Source organism: Corvus cornix, chromosome 10, assembly GCF_000738735.6.
Source record: "Corvus cornix cornix isolate S_Up_H32 chromosome 10, ASM73873v5, whole genome shotgun sequence".
Lineage (NCBI taxonomy): Eukaryota > Metazoa > Chordata > Aves > Passeriformes > Corvidae > Corvus > Corvus cornix.
Genome location: NC_046340.1, coordinates 14,324,843 through 14,348,062, shown reverse-complemented (window position 1 = coordinate 14,348,062; position 23,220 = coordinate 14,324,843). Strand labels below are relative to the sequence as shown.

Here is a 23,220-nt window from a genome sequence, read left to right as displayed (position 1 = left end):
AAGAGTAACAGTGACACCCTGTGGCAAATTGAGTAGAGGCCGTGCGCCCAATTTCCTTGGCTTCTTTCAAATTTGCCTCCGAATTTCTTACACTGTGGGGAGTGTCACAGGAGGAATTCCTCCTCTACACATGGGAGGGCTTCATCAGTTTGTCATGTCTCTTATTAGACGTTTCCATTATTGGAAAACATATATAATGAGCACTTTAATTCTTAGATACAGAGAACACTCTCTGCCCCAGACGGCCAGATGCTTGTGAAGGTGGAGCACAAAACAGAAATGGGGAAGAGAATTTTGCATTTCAGTTTAAATTGATGTTACAGGAATACACTGCTCTTCATTATCATTCATACTGTTTTTCTGTAACGTGGCAACTGTCTATTGAACTATATCAGACTGTAATGACAAAGATATCCACAATATAAAGGTATCCACAACACAAAACTGTACTACATAAACAATTACATGTTGACGTTAGGGTCATCCTTTTAACTTCTTGCTTGCACCATTCCTTTGGTTTGTTTAGTGAGTATAAACAGTACAATTGCTCTGTAATTACTGACATAATTCTGATTCCAGTTGAGTCCCTCACTGCACAGTACTATGGTTCTACTGTTACCACATGCTAGTGTAAAAGCCATGTACTCCAGTTAAACGTTTTCCAATGAGTTTTGACACTCAGTATGTGCTACATAGCCGACTGAATACTATGGTCTGCACACTGCAAGTGGTTTAAGCCTCATGCATGTGAAATAGCTGACAAAAGAAAGATTTTAAAACTTCATGAGAGCAAGTGGTCTGCTTTTGGCTTTTGGGGGGTTTTGTGCTGGTGGTTTCTTTGGGTTGTGTTGCTGGTTTGGTGGGGGTTTTATGGATGTAGGAAGAAAAAAAAATTAAGAAATATTTGGCAAATATCCCTGTGAAACTTCATTTCCATTCAGAATCTTCTGTTATACGTAGATTGCCTTAAAAAACTAATGAACACACAGGAAAGAATGTAATAAATTAGGTTTTGATCCTCTGTGCTTGGAATTTAAGGCCATTATGTCTTGTCCTATCAGGAGTCTGTTTAGTTTAGGTATTTGGGTGGCAAGGCAATCCTCTTTAAGCAGTGGAATAGATTGCATTAGTCAATGGTTCATTCTTGAAAGATTGTTATAAGCAAGTTACACAAGTGTCTACGGCAAATAGTTTAGGTAGAGTTGGATCTATTTCAAAGTGGAGAGATGGAGCAGATGACTTCCTAAGGCTCCTCCCAGTCCTTCCTTCAGTGAGTTTATGGTTTATGTGTCAGTGAACTTTGTGATTTAAATAATATTTTGTGCCCCTCTAGTATTATACTTCCCCAAGTCTCCTTCTGTTTGCTCGAGTGCCATCCACACAAACACTGCCTCACTACCTTTTTCCTTTTGTGGGTTTGGCAGACTTGCACTTGGTGCACAAAACAGACTTATAGCATGAGTACTTGTGCTGAACAAGAAAGCACATTATTTCCACCATCAAAAGCCCTTGGTGTCCCTGAAGGACTGGAACACAGGAAACCCACTGGACACCAGCGTGGAAGGGAAAAATAAAAGGGACAGCTCTGCTTTCAGGCACTGCTGTTTCCTTCTATTTGGCTTTACAGGATCTCTGCAGGTCAGTATTCAGAATGAGTTTCCATTTGGCAAAATCAAGTTCCCATAGCCCAGTGTCTGTAGCACTGCCCTCCTGGCTTCATAGTTGTTCCCTGGAGGGGATGCTGTGTCTGAGGAGAGGATTTTGCTTAACAGGTTAAGATGATCAGAAGATACTCCAGTCCTCAGAAGGGACTCTAAATTCTCCCTTGAAGGACTCACTTATCACATACAAGCACTCCCTGGCAGACTATGCAGACAAGACATGCTTGATCTGGGCCTTCTTCCACTTAGCACTTTAGAGTTTGAAGACACTGCTTGGCAGTAGGTTGTGTATTATTTTATTTAGACTTTTAGTTATTGGCTTTAGCTGAGATTTAGGAAAAAAACATTTTTAAAACAGAAAAAGTAAAATGGTATAGGGTTTCATGTGTTGTTTTATATTTGGATCAATCACACAAGATTTTTACAAGAGAAACAATTTATTAAACTCCTATATAAATTGTTTCTCTGATTCCTTGTATGCTTTTAATTTCATACCAGATTCCCTCAGGTACAGACTTCCAATTACAGAACTAAAACATGATTCTGGTTTTGGTCTGTCTCTTTTTGTTTCTTTCTTTGTGTCTTGGGGTGACCTTATGATCTGTATCCCGTATCGCTGCCTATGCCCAGAAATTAATTCCTGTGCCTTTCTATGCCTCTAAACTGAGCCTGAGAGGGGGAAGGAAAAAACTGAGCAAAACTTTTTCAAAGCAGTTTGCAGCTTGTTCAAGGTCACACACAGATAGCAATTTGTTTCCAGCTGCGGCAGGGGAGGGAGGAAGCACCCGGCTGGCTGCTCCCAGGACAGTTTTTTGGCCAGTGGTTCAGCTGCTTTGTTCTCCGGAGAGAGACTGAGAGTTGAATTTTTCCTTCCCTGGAATTTTGGATTTTCTCCCTTTTCTACTGGACACTTTGTTATTTTCTTCTTCTTCTTTTTTTTTTTTTTTTTAATGAAACACCAGTGATAGCTTTTCCACTGCACATGGCTAAATATTTAAGAATAGATAAGAATACATACATGAAGTAAGATTTAATTTTGAAGACAGTTCTTGAGAAGTATCTACAAGTGTTTAATTGTCTCTCTTTAGGGAACTGGGCTTTCCCCTTAGCTGCCATTGTAAATATATTTCACAGGACATGGATGATAACAAACTGCCTCTGATATTCCTGGTTTTCATCAGAGAGCATTGGAAGCCAGAGCTGCAAAATCTTCATGTGTCTTTGAGACTTCAGTGACTTTCAACTATATAGGAAATGAATATAAGCTTAGGTGTTAATCCTGTAAAGATGTATGCATTTTCTTGATTTTTACATGCCACACTGACTTACTGAAGTTAATGACTGTAAGTTTTTGAAGCAGTTTTTTTTTATTATTTTCTGTGGGCCAAACTGTCTTTCATGAAGTGATATTTGCCACTGATTTTCCAACTAAACATGTATTTTTCCAATACTAGCTGAATGAAAGGTCCATTAAGTACAGTGTAGAGACATTGTATTAGTTTATTTAGGTTAACAGTAATGTAAATTCTGTTAATTAATATTATTTTTGTCTCTTAATTACTGTTATTAGTATAAATTAATAGGATGCTGGTTAAAGTCTTCTATTGTTCATAAGGGTTTAATCCTTCATGGCTTACAAACATGAGGAACAATATATCATGCTCTAAATGAACACGTAGAAACAACATATATATTTTTTTCTATCTAGATAATATGCCACATGGGTGCTGATTTTCATTATGTAATCTCATCTGGGAATGGAAATTATTATCTGGAAATAATGTGAATGCAATTAGCAGTTTGAGTCTGCTAAATTATTAAAGTCTACTTAAATATGATTAATCAGTTTTTTACTTTAATGAAAATTTCTAAGGAGATCATAAACTGCATTTTATTTTACATTACAATCTCCAGACTAGTTTAGATTAATCACCTTCTCTTCAGTTTTCAAACCTTTCTAAGTTTTTATGAATATAATGAAGCAAGTCACAGGACACATGCCCAGTAAAAAACACTCTATATACATCTTTTGTCTTGTGTCAACTCCCCCTGGTTATTAATTTTAAAAGATTATAATACTTAAGACCATGTAAGTTAAGTTCCTTATGTTGTTTATGAATCATCTTAGTCTACAACTATATTAATGTAACACTACTTAGTTCTCGCACACAGAGGATATTTGCAAACCTAAACAAGGATTTTCTGATGGTAACTAGATTTTGAAGGTTGGTCTGTTTAGTGTGAATTGTCTTCCCAGGAAGTCAATAGTAGAGAAGGTCACTGTAAAAATGTCCATTGATCTCAACTAAGTAATTTGTATCAAGGTGGAGAACCTTGCCAAATTCATAGGAAGGAAATGATAGCAACTTGCCTTTATTTTTTTTTTTTTTAAGACGGTCTGGTGCAGGTGCTTATATATAAAAGCGTGTAGCTGCCTGATCAAGCCTGCAAAACTGGAACACCTTTAGCAAACTAGGTGCCAGCTTCACCAATGTATTACTCCAGTTTTACACAGTGCTTAATTTCCTGACAGCAACTGGAGTAGTGCAGTGGCAAATCAGCACCTCAGCTCTGAAGGTTCATTGCCAGTTATCCATGAAGAGCTTGCATTTACTGCTGTGAGCAAACACCTGTGCAGCAGCAGCAGCAGCAGCAGCAGCGGCAGCAGCAGCAGCAGCATGTCATTTGGTACATGCAGGTAATTGGCATTACAGACTGGAACAACACTACAGTCTACCTAATTATCCAGGTAAACACTAATCTCTCAGACAAAATCTTGCAGTCATGGTCCAGCCTCTCCCCATCTTGGAACCTCCTGCTTCATTTGGTGGATCTGCTTCTGTAGTTCATCTCTGTCCAGCTTCATTTTTGCTTCTAGAACTTGCCGTAGAGAGCCAATGCTCTCATAGATAGCTGCAAACCCTAATTGCAGGTGAGAATTGCATTAGTTCATCATGAAGAACAAGAGTATCACATCATTGCTGTCAGAATGCACTTCCATAACACTGTGCTTTGCAGTAGGAACACAGCAAAGGTTCTGAAGGAAAATGGGATGTCATTGTGTGCTGGTGGCAGAAATGCCCCAATGGCAGCCAAGCTATGGCTGTACCTGCTCTGGGGAGAGCACTTCTAAGCTGGTTAAGATGTCACCCCTTATTGCTGTGCTTTTCACACTTAGTGAAAATCCTTCTTAATGCCACAGGTGTAGCCATTACATCTGCCCCCAAAGTATTTAAACTACTTTGATACAAGCAAAGACATTTTATATATTAGTATGAGTCAATCACTGTTACCACAATTCAGACAGAATAAAGAACTTGATAACTATGATCCTACCAGCATTAACTTCCGCTTTCATTTCTTTTATATCTTCATTTATCTCATTTTGAAGTTTGACAATGCGAATATTTATTTTTTCTTCAGTCTGTTTTGCGTCATGTGCTTCCATGGTTATCTTCTGCATTTCTTCTATTCTCTCAATTTTCTCTGCCATTTGGTTGAATTTCATCTCAATACCTCTCTCACTCATTTCCTGGAGCCAGAAAAAAGAATTTGAATGATTTACTCTGCATATGAAGTAACAGTGACCTTTTAAAAATATTAAATAGATACTGATTAATCATCTTTTATCTGGAATTCAAAAATGTAAGGAATTATCATTTTTCATAAAATCATTTCAAATTACTTGATTAGTGTAGGTTAAAATACTGATCTATTTAGCAGTGACCAGATTCATTTAAAGATTCTCAGGTTGTGGGTGTTACACTTGATATCGATGAAGAGACTTAGGCAAATTCTGAGGCTGTCTGAAAATCTCACTCAAATAATATCTCAATTACATCATCTTAGTTATTAATAATGCTTTTCAATGCTTTCTGAGAAGTATTGTAGGACTTTTGAGTGAAACTTACAGTGCTTTCCTTAAAAGTCAGTGAGAGTTGGTCAATTTTTTGCACAAGCTCTTTCTCAGTCCGTCCGTGTTCCTGTTCCAACCAGCTCCGTGCAGACAAAATCTGACTGCTGAGCTCCTCAACAGCATTTTTTAATCTAGGAGCACAATAGAAATTAGCAGATACAAAGGAGAAGAACTCGTCATTCCACAGTGACTTTTTAATGAATGTTTTCATAAAAACATAAAATGGCAATTTAATACATTGTTCTCACCACATTAAGGTGAGCCTTTGAATTTTAAGGCTATTAAACCGCATAAGGTAACACTGGTTTTGAAAATAAAGGTGAAAGGGCACAGCAAATTTATATGAAACTTCACCAAATTTGAATCATAGAAGAAAATTAATTGTGACATTGAAAACAGAATATAGTCATCCATTCAGATTATAAACTTTATGTCTATATGTCTTAAATCTGAACAAAGATTTGGTGGCCACTTATTTTGGTGACCATGCTGGTTCCTGTAGCCCCACTTACATTGCCTGCACCTACCTCAGTTTTACACCAACCAATTGTGCCAGTGAAACTGTTTCTTTTCTCCAGTGAACACATGAAACACGGATTGCATGAGGATGGCAATAAGCAGTAAAAATAAGGATGTGGATGGCTTATACCAGGACTGCTACTGAGTGAAATGCCTGGAGAGGAGTTAACATCTGAATTGAATATAATGACCCCATGTAATGTCTGGTTAGTACAGAGTATCTTATCATTAATAATTTAGGTATTTCAGTTATATTCATATTTGAAGCCAATTTAAAGCAATAACACTCTGTGAGTGCTGTGCCTTGCTTCCTGCTAACTTCAGTTGAACTTTTTCCCCTACTCTGGACAGCCATCTCCAGCATTCATTGCTTCGTACAGTTCTTGCAGAAAGGCACCAGGCTGCTCTGACAAAAACCCTTAGTTGTGTCCTTTAATAGAAGTACTGCCTGAATACTTAACTAAGGACTTACTGAACTTTTCATATTTACCTAACTACATTGGGACAGAATTCTTGGTGAAAGCAAGTCCCTCTTGACAGACCACTGTGCTTTGTAATACCTGTGGAGCAAACACACGTATTCAAAGAGGTTCCTGCTTTTATAGGCCTGAAGATTACAACAGTCAGACTGGGAAAAATGAGGCCAAACTGGGAAAACTGATGCTCCCAAGGTGCTCAGCAGCAGCAAGGCTTCCCAGGCACTTACTTCGTGTCCAGGACTTGCAGCTGTTGGTTGCTCTCTTTGTAGGCAATCTTCAGCTTTGCTTCTTGTTGCATTATTGATTGCTCTACTCTGCTCAGCAGGTGAGAAATCTGAAACAAAATTCAGGATTTACTATTTTTCAACAGCATTTCATCACAGTTTCATTTGGGACATTTTCATAACAGTAGAGGAGATCTTACAGAGAGCTCACTTTTGCTATCATTTAAAAAATTACTGAATTTGCGTATTTTACTTTATCATGAAAATATACTATCTCTCAGTATGAAAGTACCCACATTTTGAAAACTGTAATTTTTTTGCCTTAAATAATATGAATAGTTTTGCCTTGAAAACCTCTGCCTGCTCCCCCCTTGAATCAGCTGAATTTGCATGATCCATACATCTCCAAGTTGCCACATAATCAGAATAAACAAGTGCCAAGGTGCTCCACCAATATTGAGGGATATGCTCCATCACTTTGTGTATAATGACCACTGCAGTGATAGAAGTGCTGGGTTTAACTGGGGTACCTTACTAGAAGAAAATATTTGTTTCAAAACAATCATCCCACTTTCTCAAAGCATACTGTTCTGGCTCATTACAAGATGCATGCAAACATGCTCATGGCATGCTAATATACTACACTGCGGCTTTTGAGAAAGGCAAAGTGGATTTTAACCATTTACCTACCACAAAATGAAGATGTAAAATACTTTTGTTGACCAAGAAAATGGGAAGGCCTTGAGATGTGACATTAAGGGAAAGGATTCTTCATATCTCCAAGTCTCTGCTTGTATCTAGTGCTCACTTCCATTCTCAAACCCAATGGAAGAGAAACCTGACAGACAGATTAATGGATTCACAGAACCCAAAGCCAGGTTTTTTTTGCAGACCTTCAAAAATTGTGTTTAAATACATATAGAATCATCCTGGGAAGGCCAAAAACATACACTGAAAGACACAGAGGCTTGCATTGTTGTAGTTTTGTTGAGCATGTGCCTTTGCATACTAATCCCTTGTACACAGCATGCTGAAGGCAGAAATCAAGGACCTTTTCCAGTTAGAGCAGTACTGTAATGCAGCTAGGTACCAACAGTCATTGCAATAGGGACTGGGAGCTGATACACCTCTCCATTTGTAAATTTGTGACCTCCCAGGATAATAATTAACAGTAATAGAGTCTGTATGAATTAGACTAGAACTCTTACCTGTACAGGGATTGCCTTGGTCTAAATACCATACCTGTATTTCTGCCTCTTTGATTTTAGATTCTAAGATCAGCTTGGAGGTGTGTTGGTCTTTACTTAGGCTCTGAAGTCTTTCATACGTAATTTTATGCTCTGCAGACAGCCTGGCTAACCCAGCATCACACCTGTTTGAATAGATAAAAAACAAAGCACCAGCCAAATAGAATATAAGGTCCAGGCTTCTTAAATTATCAATTTCATACTGGCCATCTCTGTGAAATTCCTGGCTGGCTAGGAAAGCAATGTCATATGAGACTGTATGAATGGTAATACATCTCATAGTACTCAGCAAAGTGCTCCCAAATAGGCCTCGAGGTCACGTAGTCTGATACACAAATTCCATTTTTCTTGGCACTGACATGATGTGGGTAGGCTGAATTATCACTCAGGGAAATCAGAAATGCAAAGATGCAGAATTTCATTTCCGTGTCTTTTTTTCATGCTCCAGAAGATATTTGATAAACTGTGTGTGATTTCACCGACACGATTAGGAGCCTAAATAACTGAGGACCAGTTTTTCATTATTGTAGCTTCACTTTTTTTTTGTGGAACAGTATGCAGCTAATATGGGTCGTTAACAATGTAGGACAAATTTTATGGTTCTTAGTCTTTATTTAGGTAAATAAATAGTCACTGAAAGCAATGGCAATTTTGTCTCAGAAAAGGCTATAAAATGAAGTCCTGGAACATATTAATTATTGTTTCCTTTCTTCACATTTGAGCATTTCTTGATGCTGTAACATTTTCAGGATAAATATGCTATAGAACATGTGTGTTTTCTACCAGGTTTCAAAGATAATTTGATCAGGTGGATTTCATCTACAGTAACGCAGTAAGAGCATTAACTGAGCTGTAAAAATATGAGTACTGTGATTTCAGGAGTAAGACCTCTGTGAAGTATGACTCATATATATTTTTTTTGCTAAGGGAACTATGTAATCATCAATGTTACCAAATTTGATCTAGGAAACTGATGAGGAATGGACAGCAGTTATAATTTGAGGGAGAAAAGGCAGTCAAATGGAACAAGCTGGGGCATGTTAAGTCATTACCTAAACCAATGACACACTTTGTCATCTTTTTAGTCACATTTCAGTTTGAAGGCTTTCATTTCAACATGCATTTTCATCACCTCGGTTACAGGAACTGCCATGATCATTAAACGTGAAGGGAAAGCCACAGCTAAAATGACAAATGGAGCATCTGCTTATTATTATGGTACAGTTCCAATATAGAAATAATCAGTAATGTAAAATAGCACATAGGCATTATAAAACTTGTGGAAATTAATTTCTAGTGGAGCAGTTCAGCATTGTGAGACCCATCAGTAATGTCTGCAGGAAGCCTGGCTAGGGTTTACATAGCAGTGAACAATTTATAGGGCTCACAGTCAGGCTGTTTCTTTAGAAGGACAAGAGAAGCCAAATCTCTCCATGTTGTTACAATCAGAGAGAATCAGAAGAATGAAATCATCTTGCATCTGGTCACCAAAAAATGTGGGCTCCAAAAAATTGTTAGTTTTGTTTCTCTGAGGCATGGCAGAAAATATAAAAAGCAACAGCTTTGAAACTACTGAAGCAAATGTAAACAGCAAGCACCTGTAATTGTTTTTAAAGTAAATTAGTGGTTTGGGTTTAATCACAGAGCATCTCTCTTCTTCATGGAATTCAGTTATGTGGTCAAAGGGTTCATGTAGTTCCATGGTAACTGAAACAATCAGATTCTGACTCTGTGAATTTAATGTCCGCCTGGTATGCATAGATCAGATTATTTTGGTTTATATTCTATATCTGTTGTACACACTCTCAAACACATGATTAGTTTCAGCCTGGAAGAAAGTATTAGTGTTCAGCATAAAGAAATCAAAAGACAAGTAGTTGCTCCGTTCAGTATCAAGAGGGCATAGATAAAGCTGAGAACTGTGCCAGTACTCTGCAGCTGGCTGCTATATGTACATGCTGTGATAGTATCGAGAGAGCTTTTAATGTTCCTGGTTTATTATAACAGGAGATGTTTCAATTAAAATGCCAGTGTTTCAGTGAAGAACAAGTAGCTGGAGAACAGGTAATGAAAAGCAAGTTGAAGTGCCCAGTGGGTACACTGGGCAAGAGCATCAGAGCTGGTGGATTGTGCTGGCCTGGGGCAGGGAGCCCAGAGCCGCCCTCGTGGTGCCACCTCCCACACAGCAAGGGCCAGAGAGCAGCACATTTATTGTTCTTGGGGAGTTCATCAATGTGGTGCAGCCCAGATGCATCAGACTCATAATCTGTGCAGCAGGAAAATCTGCCTACGTGTAATGAGTCCAGGTTGTCTGAAATGAATCAGTTCTATAATGTAGATAAAAAAATCATCTATATATGCAAAGTAGGCCCAATTTGAACACACATAGTTGCCATGTCTCTGGATGTTTCAGCTCTCAGGAAGCTTTTATGAAGAGCTACTGCTACCATTCCAACCAGGCTGCTGGATTTAAACTTTCCAGACAAATGCTCATTATCCCCAAGTAATTCTCTAAATAAATGATAAGGCACTAATGAATTTTATGATCTATTATCACTAGAAAAAGAACTGGTAAATCTGTATTATATAAAATTGACAACAAAAGGGACAGGAGGCTGGAGAAATGGACCTACTGGCATCTATCTAATTTTCTGCTAAATTTGTTGCTGAATTTTATAGATGTCATATTTTTTTCTTAAAGCTAATAATAATGCTGATTTTTACCAATAATTCAGGGCTGTGATAACACTTTACAAGTTCATCAATAAACTGTGCTTATTGAGAAAGGATCCAGAGACATGAGCTGTAATGTGTGTTCTGTCATTTTCTGATAGCAATATTAGATTGCTATCAGAAGATTGCAATCTAGATTCTGTGATGTGAGCGAGGTATGTTGGAATCTCACTCTTGCAGGGCTGTGGGGAGTGTGGTTTGGAGCTATGCTTCAGGACTGCATGTGCATGTAGAGATCCCTTGTTTCCATCATTAAAAGCACCAGGCCTCAAGAAATAATGAGGCAATTGTTTGATGATATACTGACATGTTACAGAACAGATGCTGTTAGGAAATAAACACCCCTCTCTCCAATATTGAACTTGAATAGGATATTTAGTATGCATGAAATTACTGGAACTGAAATTTGGCCAGAATCCTAAGGTGGACACTAAAGTTATTACATGACAAAGGGCTCAGGCTTTGGGATTCACTGTCTAAACTGATTCCCACTGTCCTTCTGCACACTACACTCAGAGCTACTGCAGCCTGAGCCTCACATAGTACCTTGGCTGTGGCTGAAAGCTGATGCACAAGAAGTTGGTAACCCACAGTAACTTGATCATGTTTCTCATGTTTCACTCTGAACTCATCTGGAAGCTAACAGGACTAGAGGTAAAAGTACATTAGGTGCGTAAAGTGTATTTTATATAAGGAACATTGGCTAAAGTAATCAGAAGGTGTTTATCTCAGGGAAAGTTTCTGCAATGTGCCAAAGGCACAAAAAACCACTGTCTTGACCATAATCTCCAGCTAGTGCTATAATCATTATTCACTGGAACACTAATTGCAAAGTAGAATATGTTTGTAAATAAAGGCAAATAGCCTTCTGTCATGGAACACTGCTTTAAATTGCTTTCTGATTAAGGGAAGATTTTTTTTTTCCTCATTCAGGATTTTTTTTTTTTTTTGTAAAGAGCATGCTGAATAGAAGCATAGAATGCAGAATAGAAGGTAGCAGTTAAAAGGCAATAAACTGATTCTCTTACAGGAATGAATACAAATAACCTGCATTCGTCACACAGTCTGACACAAGGCACATGGGTATAATCTCATACAATTTGTAGATAAATTGCAACCCAGGCACAGTACAAGGGTGGTGCCCTAAGGAAATAAAGGAAGAAGCCCTGGCACAGCCTGTGCCCGTCCCCACCCTCCCGCAGCGAGTACTCGGGGCAGGACAGGGCTCCACTGTGGAGCCCACGCCAGCACGAGTTTCTTCTCTTGAGTTCCCTGACTGTGGGCAAAGGCACCACATTTTGCTTCCCAAGGTGTCAGTAACAGTGTTGCTCCACACAGAACCCTCTCAGGATGTAGTATGATCTCAAAGTATTTTTATGTAAAGATGCAGGAAGATCTGAGCATGTACATTTTGGGGGGATTTCTCAGCTGGATAGATATATGTATCTCCCTATAGGTTTTTCAATCAATTTTCTAATTTGACAGAATAAACTAGTTCATTTGTGGTTGCTAAAGGATAGTGCGTAACTTACTAAATGTTTAATTCTTTTTGAAACCTCTCTAAAAGATTTTTTACGAACTGGGCTATGAAAGTTACAGTGGAAGCGTCAGACAATTGTGTAATTTATGAGAAAACCTTAGTTCAATGAAAATCCCTCTCTGATTATCCCCTCTGAATATCCCCTTCTGTATGCTGCTGAAGGTTATAACAAAATCAGGTGACATGCAGAAAAGAAAGCAAAATTACCAGTACAAGATAAACAACAGGACAAATTCAGGACAAGTATAACTCCACCAAAGTTATTAGCCAAGCAACCATAGGCCAGGTTACATCCTTTTCCTGTAGCTGTACATATCCTCTGTCTTTCGTGTTCAACTTTACAGGCACTTAAGCAAATGTTGTGCTGGGGTTTGTAAATGTGTCATTGATGGCACAACTGAAGTCTGTGTGGCTGCACGATTGTAACCTCGAGCTTCGGGCAGCCTGTAAAACCTCTGTTATTGTATAGTTTTCTGTTCCTTATGTGTCACGTAGCCCATGTGGGATTTAATATGGCTAACCACTAACTGAATGTGCAGATTTTTACTTCTAAAATATATGCAAAAATGTGCAACTATTTTGTTCTTCGCAAGTGCAGATTGTTCCATGCTGCCTTTATAATTGTGCTAATTAACGTGTTTCAAAGACACATGAGTCTAACCACAGTACTTTTTAAAAGCTGAACCAAATCCAAATTCTTAGGGAATTTGAAGTAATTTATTTAGAATTAATTTCAGGAATCTTAGGAATTAAGGGTGATACTGTCAAGTTTAATATGTAACACTGGAATGCAAATGTTTATTATTCATTTTCTTGAAAACACAGAGCAAAATTATCCTTGGAATTTTGCCAAAGTTGAATTCAACCCATCATCATTAATACTTCAGGATTAAAACAAGATTAGCTAGCCCCCAAAACACAGTTCCATGGCGACTTTTACCTTGCAACTCTTCCCCGAAGATCTCCTAGGCCAGAAAGCTGCCGCATTTCAAGACTCTTCAGGGTAGAATTTGTTCCATAGCTGAGATTGTCTCTGACACGTATCTGTTCCTGCAGCATCTACAGAGCATTCATATGCAAATAAAAACTCAGTATCTCACATTTAATGTACACTTAAAATGTCACTCATTATTTTTCAGCAGTTCAGTATCCTCAGATACCATTTTATTATTACTTTATTAAAAGCTTTGTAATATACTAAAACAGATACCTTTTAGGTATTTTATTATTTCTTATTATTAGTGTCCAATCTGCACGCAAATACCATAATATATATAATGTATAACTTGACAGTGAAATGGAGACTTAATTTTTTTTCTCTCCGTTCTTTTTCCCCACCACACCCCTGTTGCTCACTGCAGCAGAGGTCAGACATGAAGTGATGTGTCTGCCTACCATTGGGTCATAAAAATGAGCAGTTGGGTTTCGTTACTTTGTGTCATCAGTGAGTCGGAAGGGAAAGAAAGTTTATTATAGAGCTAAGGCATTTCCTAGTGTTTATACAGCACAGCCTTTGGACTGAAGTTGAGCTGGGTATTAGCGTCGCATTAATTCATTTTTTCAAGATTTTCCAGTGCAGCTTTTGAAAGCAAGCTTATTAGAACCACAAAGGCTCCTGTGTTTATATGCTAATATCCTGTGCTATTTTCATAGCCACCAAAAGAATTATGTAATTTGCAAACACTTTTTCGAGTTGTAAAAACAATTTATGAGCTTACAGGATCTTCAGACCTTGTCTGACCTTTACTTATCCTATGGTAAACTTTGTTAGGAAATTAGAAGGAATAAGTAACTGAGGTGGCATTAGTGCTGTGCAACGTTCTTGCCGTACCTCAATGTCCCGGTTGAGCTGCCTCACTATCGCCGTTATGTTTCGGATGTGTTCTTCCAGGAGTTGCCTTGCCAACCGGTCACCCCCCCCTTTGTTCTGCATTCTGTGCAGCGTGGAAACAATGTCCTCCTTAATGCGAAAAGCGTGTTCCACAAGAGCCGCTGTTGTTTTCTCATGGCTCAGGATTCTGTCCTCCAGCTGATCCACCAGGCTGGCGGATGCCAGCGGGACCGCTGTCAGTGCCTGGCTGTGCAGTGGGATGTTTCGAACCCGTCTATGGGAGAAGAATAACCACATATTGTTAACTTCTCACACAAAGCTCTGCAATGCCTTTGCACTGGAGACAGTGTGACACTATCTGAGTACTGGCAGTGCCAGGGAGAAGCCCCAAAATACTCATGGAGAGAGCACCCACTGCTACAAATAAGTGGGTGCTGCATTGGCTACCGTGTGTCTTGTACAAAGGCAGGTCAGGCTCTTTTTCATAGTCTTTAGGAAGCTTACAAAAGCATAGGATATTAAGGAAAGGACATTAGCAGAATAAAAGCAGTTACAAATCAGAACTATAATTTGATTAAGAATCCAAATTCAAACCCTTTTACTGAGTTTCAAAAGTAATGTTATTTGTCTTTACAGTTTTCAGGCTTAATCAAAGCTGTAACTTTGGTTACATCTGTTGTTGAAGGAAGGTATTGTAAATTAAATGAAAACAGATCAGGATTAAAAAGGAGTATCTTGTACCAATCCCTCTTCTGTCTCTATAGCTACCCTGTAATACCATACAGAAGCTTGTTCCCCCGTGAACTGGACAGGACAGTATGTGGGCATAGAAACTGAGGTGAGACCGAAATTATGACAAGCTTCTCATAGTCTTAGAAGTTAAATTTCCCTCCAAAATAGCGTACATTTGGGTACCTTGAATAATTGTCTAGATTTTTGAAGAGTGCTCTGCTTTTCATAGCTCCCATGGAAAGCAGTAGAGCTCATGGGTGCTGAAAGTGAACAACAAAGGCTGCTAATGCATACAACCTTTTCCTGCCACTGTGCTCTGTAAAGAATAACAAAATTTTCAGAAGTATAAGCAGAGGATACCTGCTTATAAGTTCGACCCCACTTTGGAAGAGGAGATCTTTTGTTTGGAACCCTGTTATTTACTGTGTGTTCTCATGTTTCCTGTTTAATGAGCCAAATTAGCAGCTCAGTTTGACCATGATGATATTGATAGAGATGTATGAGGTTTCCAACAAAGGTCACTTTTGGCTCTCTGTTTTCACAGCTCATTCCATGCTATTAGAACACTAGCTAAAGTATTCTTGGACTTCTAGTCAGTGAGACTTTAAGCTATTTAATTTTTTTGGGAAATGGCTAAGTAAGAGCTGAGTAAGGACTTGTGATTTGGGCCATGATTTGAATGTCTACGGTATTTCACTTTGCTTTGCACACTACTGCCAAAGTCCCAAGTCACAGCATTACTATATATAGGGAATTAAGAGACACGTAATACTCTGCAATATGAAGACTTTAATTTTTATATTCCAGACTGTACCTTTCAGAAGGGGCAAGTGTCGGGAAGATTGGGCTTCGGTGGGCCATTCTCTGGTCAATAATTTATGTCTGTTGAAAAAGTAAAAATTGAATTATCGAATAGTTTATATCTGGTAGTGAAATAACCTAATGCTTTTGCTTTAAGTGCACCTTTAAGTAAAGTGCAATATTATGCTGACATCTGTGATCTTGGCATTCAAATATTGCTAATGCATTAAATGCAAATTAAAATTGATACAAAAGAATGAAGGCTAAACACTGCTAAAAAGCTTTTTATAGTGAAAACGATACTTTTGAAAAGGCAAGGTTGACAGCCTTGAAACTGAAATCTGCTGTTGACCCACAGAACTGGTTTGGCAGGGCAGAGGTAAACAAAGTTCTTGTCCCCAATCTTCTACTGGTCTCTGACATCATTAGTCAATGAATAACAAAGTGAGATCTACAGGATGGTCATAAAACTTAAGAAAATATTGAGAGGAGAATCAAATACAAGTGTTTCATCACAGCAGATTATTAGGGATAAGGTGTTTTTCAGGTAAAAGCATTGGCAGTCAGAAACCTAAATAAAATATGTGATATCAGCACAGTTTATCAAAATTGAGTCTTTTATTTTTTGGCTTCAAATCTAAATTACCACACTTTATGTTGTAAGTAGATTCTTCTGTGGTAAGTATATAAATTCTGGTTTTAATTTTTAGACACAGCCAGCCAGACTGTGACAGACACTGCAGCAGAGTAGGTCTATTAAATAGCTTCAGAAAGATATTTTAGTGTCTTACTGTGAGACCAGTACCTGGCTCAGCAGCTTTGTCCACTGACAGAAATTAATGAAAAAGATATTAGCCTCAATCAAATCCAACTAATCTCCCCTACATAAAACAAATAAACATTTTTAAGTATAAAGAGAATGAGTATGGCCTGAGCCTGATCTCCTTGGGAACCTAAAATCCTCACTGCAAAATAAAGGCTGATGTATGAAAAGAATTTTACAGTTGCTGATAAAATTCTGTGCAATCCGGGAAAGATGGGCTTATGGAAACACAATAGTCTAATACTGATAGTGAAGAAGCAATAGGGTTACCCTTTGAGATCTTGAAATGCAAAGCATGTTTGTGCTTTAGAAATGTATGAAAGCACTGCCTGAAAGCAGAGAGCAAACATTGTCACAGTGTGTGTGTTCTATTTATAGCACGGTGCTTCGGAAACTACAAATTAAAAAAAAAAAGCAGTTTTAAGAGAAGCTGGGTTGCTGAGCAGCAGTGACACCAGACAGGAATTCAGAAGGTCTGAGCTGAATTCCTTGCTCAATCTCTGATCCTGTTGACTTCGGACAAGTTATTTCCATGCATAATGACTCGGTTTCTCTGTATATAAGGGAGATAACCATACCTACCTCCTTGTTTAGGTTCTTACATGGCTATAAGTAAAAAGCACAGTATAAGAGCTGGGGATCATTGTGGTGACTTCTGCATTCAAAGTGCTGCACAGACACTGAATATCCAGTTCTGCAGTCTGTTCCTCACACTTGTCATTTCTCAGTTGGATTTTTAAGCAATGGCAGCACTCTGCGAGGGGTCCCTCCTGGTCACACCACCAGACTGCACCAGGTGACACCAGCAGGCACCCAGTTCTCAGTGACACATTTTAATGATCTTGATACACGTAATGATCTTTAAGCACAATTTAGCTGGAAACACAGGAATTATCCCACTGATTTAAGAAGAGCTATGTGTACCACAGCAGCAAAGCACTGGATGCTACCTAGAAAAACAAAGAATAAATATTAAAGTGTGTACATCTAGCAGCATCTTAGTGAAATTTAGTGAAATACACCTTATAAAAACCAGCCAAACAGTGCTTTAGTCTCACGGCCTTCAGTACCCATTTATTATCATTTGAAAAATAATGTTTGCAGCAAACTAAGCATATGTTTGCTTGACGTCTTAACTTTTTCTGCCAGACTACCATAAGAAATGCAGCTAAATGCAAATATCTGGAGAAAGTGTGGCTATGAAACAGAAGTTACACAGATGAACTTCTCATTCATTTCTTATTGCTAGCTTAAGCACTATGCTCAGTACACAGTGAAGTATCTCATCATCAGATATCAGATTTCTTGATCTGATCCAACAGCCAGAAAGGATTTAAGACCTTGTTTGGCAGTTGTAGAAAACTTTCCTGCAGTTTGGAGATATTTGCAATAAACAGGTGTCAGAACTAATGACAGATTTCTCCTCTATGAGTGTAACACCAACTTAGACTTGTAAATAGAAAACATAAGATGTTCTGATGCTTAGATTCAAAGGAGTGTAATTTCACAGGGCTCTTTTAATGGCAGTAAACTGGGGTCAAGTTAGATACCAGTTTAAATACTGGTTATAGGTGCTTAATTTTTTTTTTTAATGATGTTTCCTGCTTGATACTGCTATAGCAATTAAAGTCATGATATATTAACCCAGTAAATTTGGATTGACTGATTTAAGTTACTGAATATTCCAAATACACTTGTCACATGGACAAGATAAAAGTTTTTTCCTGTTTGTAAACTGTATGCCTGATTACCAAAAATAACAGTTTACTTGGATACTTAAGGCAGGTTTTCCTTACAAATGTGGAGTGCTTCCTTATCTTTTCTTTAAGCCACTGACATCAGACATGTAAAAGCTTGAAAAAAAAAAATCATCCATGGGACATGATGAAGAGACACTTCTAGCAATGCACAGTTCACTCCTTGCTATTTGTGCTGTGGCATCCCTTCCCCACTTCTCAGACTGCCTTGCATGTTTATTTTCTGCGGGATCTCCATTTCTCGTGTTTTGAAGAATAATCACATTTGTAGCATTCAGTTCCCCATTTTCCATGATAACCTACATCTAATGCCGTAATGTCTGCGCACTTCGGAGTGTTTTTCACATTCATTCTCACAATATGCCTGTGGGGTAGGAAGCATTATTATCCCTGAAAATGTAATTTCCTTCTGTTGCTGGTAGGGAAGTGAAGCACGGGGCAGGCTATGTGACTTGCCACAAGTCACACGGGAATCAAAGCAGACTGAAATACCTGCCTAGGCAAACACTTTAATCACTCTTTTCTTCTTAAAATAGAAACCGCTTTGGTCGCTGCACAGGGAGCGTGTGACGGCACCACCCCGGCAGCCGCCAGATCCTTCCCGGTGTTACTCTGAAGTGCTTTGGGGCAACGCTTAGGAGTAGGCGAAAAAGTCCCTGTGCTGCAGCTCAGCAAAGAGATGGGTCAGACCTCGGCAGCGTCAGGGAGAACCGGACCCGTGCCGAGCCCCTGTGCGCGGCTGTGACACTTGTGAACACGCGCTGTGCGATGGGTGCCGGAGGGACTCCCCCGGCAGCGCGGTGACCGTGCCCGGGGCTCCGAGCCAAGACAGGGGGGCTCCGAGCCAGGCCAAGGGCCCTCTGGAAAAATAGGTGCGATCGGCCCCGGTGCCGGCCCGTGCTGAGCCGCCGTGAGAGGCGTGAGCGGGGGGGATCGTGCCGGAGCCCCGCCTGCACCAGGCTGAGCGCCCTGCCCTGCCCTGCCCTGCCCTGCCCTGCCCTGCCCGCCCTGCCCGCGGCTCGGCCCGCCGGCGGTCCCGGCCGCGCGGTGCGGGGGTCACCGGTGGGTGCGGCGAAGGTTGCGGGGACACGGGGTGTACGACAGCCGACAGGACACCGCGGTGCAAACACCACTCTATGGCCATGCAACGCGGGGGGACAGAGCCGGACAGCCTCTGCGCTCACTCACCGGTGACGGCTCAGGGCAGGGCAGGGCTGCCCGCCGCTCCCGCGCATCCCCGCCGCCGGCCGAGCCCCGCTCCGCTCCGGGCGCGCTGCCGCCGCGGGAGCGGCCGTTCCCAAGCGCCGTGACCGCCGGTGCGCGGCCGGGGCTCGGTCCGCCCGCCCTCCCGGCCGGCTGCGCGGAGCGGAGCGGATGGGATGGGAGCGGCTGGGAGTGGGGCGGCCGCCGCAGGCCGGGCTGCGGGAGCGGGAGCGGTTGCCAGGACGCCGTCACCATGGGAACGCGCTGCCGCCCGGGATAGGGGGAGCCCTTCGCATCGCCCCCTCCTCGCAGCTATTTCACGGCAGTGCCCGATCCTGGGGAAGCACGGAGGGACGGGAAGGGCCCCGCAAACAGCGGCGCTCCCTGCGGCACGGGGGGCGAGCGGTGCGAACGGAGCGGGGGCCGTGCCTGCGCCTCCCGCGCCAGCAAACGCCGGCCTCCAGACGGAAAGTTCGGTGGTGAAAAACAGCAGTGACTCTTGAGTTTCTAGTGGTGCAAAGGAGCCGAGAGTATGACTGAAAGCACGGGTTTTTCCAGAGCATATATCAAATCCTGTCAGAATACAAGATTATTAAAATCAATGGCAAATATTAGTCTTGTTTATAAAATTTCCATGTTACATTTTCAAACAAGATCTAACATGCAGCTTCAGTAAAATTTCATATATCACAGCAAATAAGATCCATCTGCTTGCCCAGCAGAGGTGTGTCAGCTAAGAGAAAGTATTACTGGAAAAACAAAGTCCACAGAGGGTGTGTCTGCCTTCACTTTTGTTTCCTGCTTGTGTCATTCCTTGGACTTTGATACAACCAACATGGGTAAATAAAGTGTAAGTGAAATCTGAGAAGAACTTACTGCACCAGTTCGCTCTGAAATAGCAGATTGTCTCTGATTTTAGTTAAAATCCATGCCACATCCCATACTGCTGTATAGGCAAACCATTGCAGGATTTGGGAACTAGGTAGATGTGAAGGATAAAAGGGTTATACCATGCACAGTCTATTGTAAAAAGCAAGGTGAAGTCTGAATCTACACTCTGATTGACCTATTTATTTTAAAGTAATTCCCACATCAAAGGATCAGGCCAGAAAGAAAACATGCCATAGGTGCTTTGAAAAATATGAACTGAGAGTAGTAAGATTGTAGGATAATTCAGCTTGGAATGAACCTTAGGAGAACACTTGTCCAACCTTCTGCTGCAAGCGAGGTGATTGATGAGGCCAAATACAGTCGTTCAGGGTTTTACCCAGCCTACTCTTGAAAACCTCCAAGGATGGAGACTGTCCAACTTCGGTGGACAGCCTGTTCCCATGCTTGTTTGGCTGCTGAAGAGAGAACATTATCTGTGTATCTGGTCTGAACCTCTCTTGTTTGCATTTATATTGTTGTCTTCACCATGTGCCACTATGAAGAGTCCAAATTTGCCATCTTGATGACTTCATCATAGATACTGGAGGGCCCTGTCAGGTCCCCCAAAGTCTGTTTTCATCAGGCTGAGCAAGCCCTGCTTCCTCAGGATCCAGCTCCCAACCATCTCACCGGCCTCTGCTGAACTTGCTCTAGTTTACTGATGTACATGGCTGTATTCCCTGACCTGGCAAATATCTGGACTAACTTTATGCCCCTGTGTAGTTTTGGTGCACCTAAGTGTTTTTTCTTGCTAAAGGACTGCTTGGATACCCAGTGTTTTCTTGAGTATGTATGTCTGCAGAGTGGGGCTTGAAAGCAAATGGTTAGTTAAAGCAGATCAACTGAAGTTATTTTAATTTAAAAACATAACATTTGTACCTCCTACTGCAGTCTTGAAAATAATACTAAAACGTACCTCCATGCTCGGCTCTCAGCCTGCTTTTTCCCTCTAGCCCTTCTCTGACAACAGTGGAGGTCAAGAGATAGGGAGGGGACATGTGAATTCTTGTTCTTACACTCTTTTCAAGGCATCCACACCACCAGGATTTGAGGCGAATGGTCTTTGGTTTGACCCATACAGATGCTTTTTACATCTTGTGTTATCAGAGATCATTATTTTTTGTACTTGTATCACTTTCTTGATGTTTCTAACTAAAGGAGTGCTAAACTGTTGTATTTTGTATCATTACGTCTTCAGTGCAATTCATACTGAACATGTAGATTTCTTTTCTTAAAGGCAAATTCATATCACAATCTTTTTATCAAGGCACAACATCAACAATAAAATTAATTTATTCTGGAGTCTTCAACTATCTCACTCATTAATTGAGCCCCACTTAAATAATCACAGAATTACAAAACAGAGCAATTTAGAGTGGAAGGGACCTCAGAGGGAATATGGTCCAACTCCCTGCTCCAAGCAATGCTAATTTTGATGTTAGATCAGGTTGCCCATCATAGCATAAAGTTTTCATTGTAAAATCTTGTGTAATGTTTCAAAAAATCTCCCTCTGAGGGAAAAAAATTATAATCCCTGTAATTTTGTTGTTGGGAATATACGTAGCTTAACTGAATTTAGTCACAGGAACACAGGAGGCAGAACTCCTCGGTTACCAAGTCCTTGTGGACTTCTTCCAGGTTTATACCAGCCTTGCAAATAACAGCATTATTCATACGTTTTGGTTTGCAGTTGGAGAAAAATTCAATTCCATGAATTCTAAGTATCTTTTACATCTAAGCCTTCTCTTAATCAGATCCAGAGTGAAAGAGCCACATGCTATTTTTCCTCAAAAAGCCTCAAACCAAGCAGTGGATGTAAAAGGGCTGTTGACTTTGTTACTGTACTTTTTACTCCAGTAGTACTTTAAATGGACACGTTGAACACGTTAAGGGCATGTTTTCTAAGCAGAGATGCTGCTCTCATTTGAGGCCAACTATAGGGAGGAAAGAAGAAATTTTATTAGGCACAGAGAGTTAGAAAAAGTACAATGATTATACTGTTTTCCAACCTGTCCTAATCACTGAAGTGATTTCATCACATTTTAAGTAATAAAATTCTGCCTTTGTTTTATACATGCCATTTTGTTTCTCCCTCCCTATATTTCACAAAAAGAAGTTGCTGAATCCATTTTTTATTTCCTTTATGTGGAATTCTACATGCTCCAAGTGTAATTGAAGGCAGAGTGTAACCATCTGCAGTTTAGAAGAAAATGTTACAATTCAGAAGTGTCTGTTTATTCTTTGGAAGGCAGATACAGGAAAAAAAACTACACTGAATTTTTAAAGTTTTCTTAATCTAATATAATTGTTCTTCTATTACAAAAGTCCTTCATCTTTGTAAGAAGTACCAGATTATGTGGTTTTCTAACTGAAAGAATGATGTCTTGTTAAGGTATTAAGCCTTATTCTAATGGCTTTCAAGCATTAATTAAATTATTTATTAAATTATTCTGGTCAACAGAAGACAAATATGTGACTTACAAAACTTATTTTAATTATAGTCTTTAAGTAAGAGAAAAGCACTAATGCCTTTTTTTTCCTTTGCCGTCATTTTTAGCCAGTTAGAAAGCAGTCAGAGCAGTGCTTATTTAATTAAAATTTCTAGTCTTTTGCAAATTTACTGACTTCTCTTAAGAGTTATTTCTTTCTGAAGCCACAGTAATGTTTTTAGAATGGAGAGCAAGGGAAAGCTTTATTCTGTGGCTTTTCCAGAGATAAAGACCTTGTTCTTTTTTTAGTCAGTTTAGTCTTCACACACTTTAGCACCAGGCTGATCTCTGTTTGGTGCTGGCACACAGTGTCACTCAGGCAGTGGTAGGTGGAA

General features: G+C 40.0%; 3 protein-coding genes across 3 annotated transcripts in view; 2 read left to right on the top strand and 1 right to left on the bottom strand.

The window, feature by feature from the left end:
- Positions 1 to 23,220, top strand: part of MYO1E (myosin IE) — a 108,631-nt gene that overhangs the window by 5,004 nt on the left and 80,407 nt on the right. The window lies entirely within an intron of this gene.
- FAM81A (family with sequence similarity 81 member A) lies at positions 2,596 to 19,522 on the bottom strand. Its single transcript, XM_039557685.1, has 10 exons — positions 19,452 to 19,522; positions 17,089 to 17,456; positions 15,697 to 15,764; positions 14,151 to 14,424; positions 13,260 to 13,378; positions 8,042 to 8,171; positions 6,803 to 6,909; positions 5,573 to 5,708; positions 4,998 to 5,193; positions 2,596 to 4,583 (listed from the first exon to the last, which is right to left on the bottom strand). Exons 3-10 carry the CDS (start codon positions 15,741 to 15,743, stop codon positions 4,444 to 4,446), a joined length of 1,149 nt encoding a protein of 382 aa, XP_039413619.1. The 5' UTR covers positions 15,744 to 15,764; positions 17,089 to 17,456; positions 19,452 to 19,522; the 3' UTR covers positions 2,596 to 4,443.
- LOC120410540 lies at positions 18,840 to 20,078 on the top strand. Its single transcript, XM_039557686.1, has one exon. The coding sequence runs from the start codon at positions 19,638 to 19,640 to the stop codon at positions 19,947 to 19,949; it is 312 nt and encodes a 103-aa protein (XP_039413620.1). The 5' UTR covers positions 18,840 to 19,637; the 3' UTR covers positions 19,950 to 20,078.

Excerpts from the sequence above, each read along its gene's own strand:
- FAM81A (XM_039557685.1), bottom strand. The coding sequence starts at position 15,743 with ATGGCCCACCGAAGCCCAATCTTCCCGACACTTGCCCCTTCTGAAAG. Across the intron at positions 14,425-15,696 it reads ACACTTGCCCCTTCTGAAAG|ACGGGTTCGAAACATCCCAC; the intron begins GTACAGTCTGGA and ends CTTCTCCCATAG. Across the intron at positions 5,194-5,572 it reads TGACTTTTAAGGAAAGCACT|GAAATGAGTGAGAGAGGTAT; the intron begins GTAAGTTTCACT and ends TTCTGGCTCCAG.
- LOC120410540 (XM_039557686.1), top strand. The coding sequence starts at position 19,638 with ATGGGATGGGAGCGGCTGGGAGTGGGGCGGCCGCCGCAGGCCGGGCTG.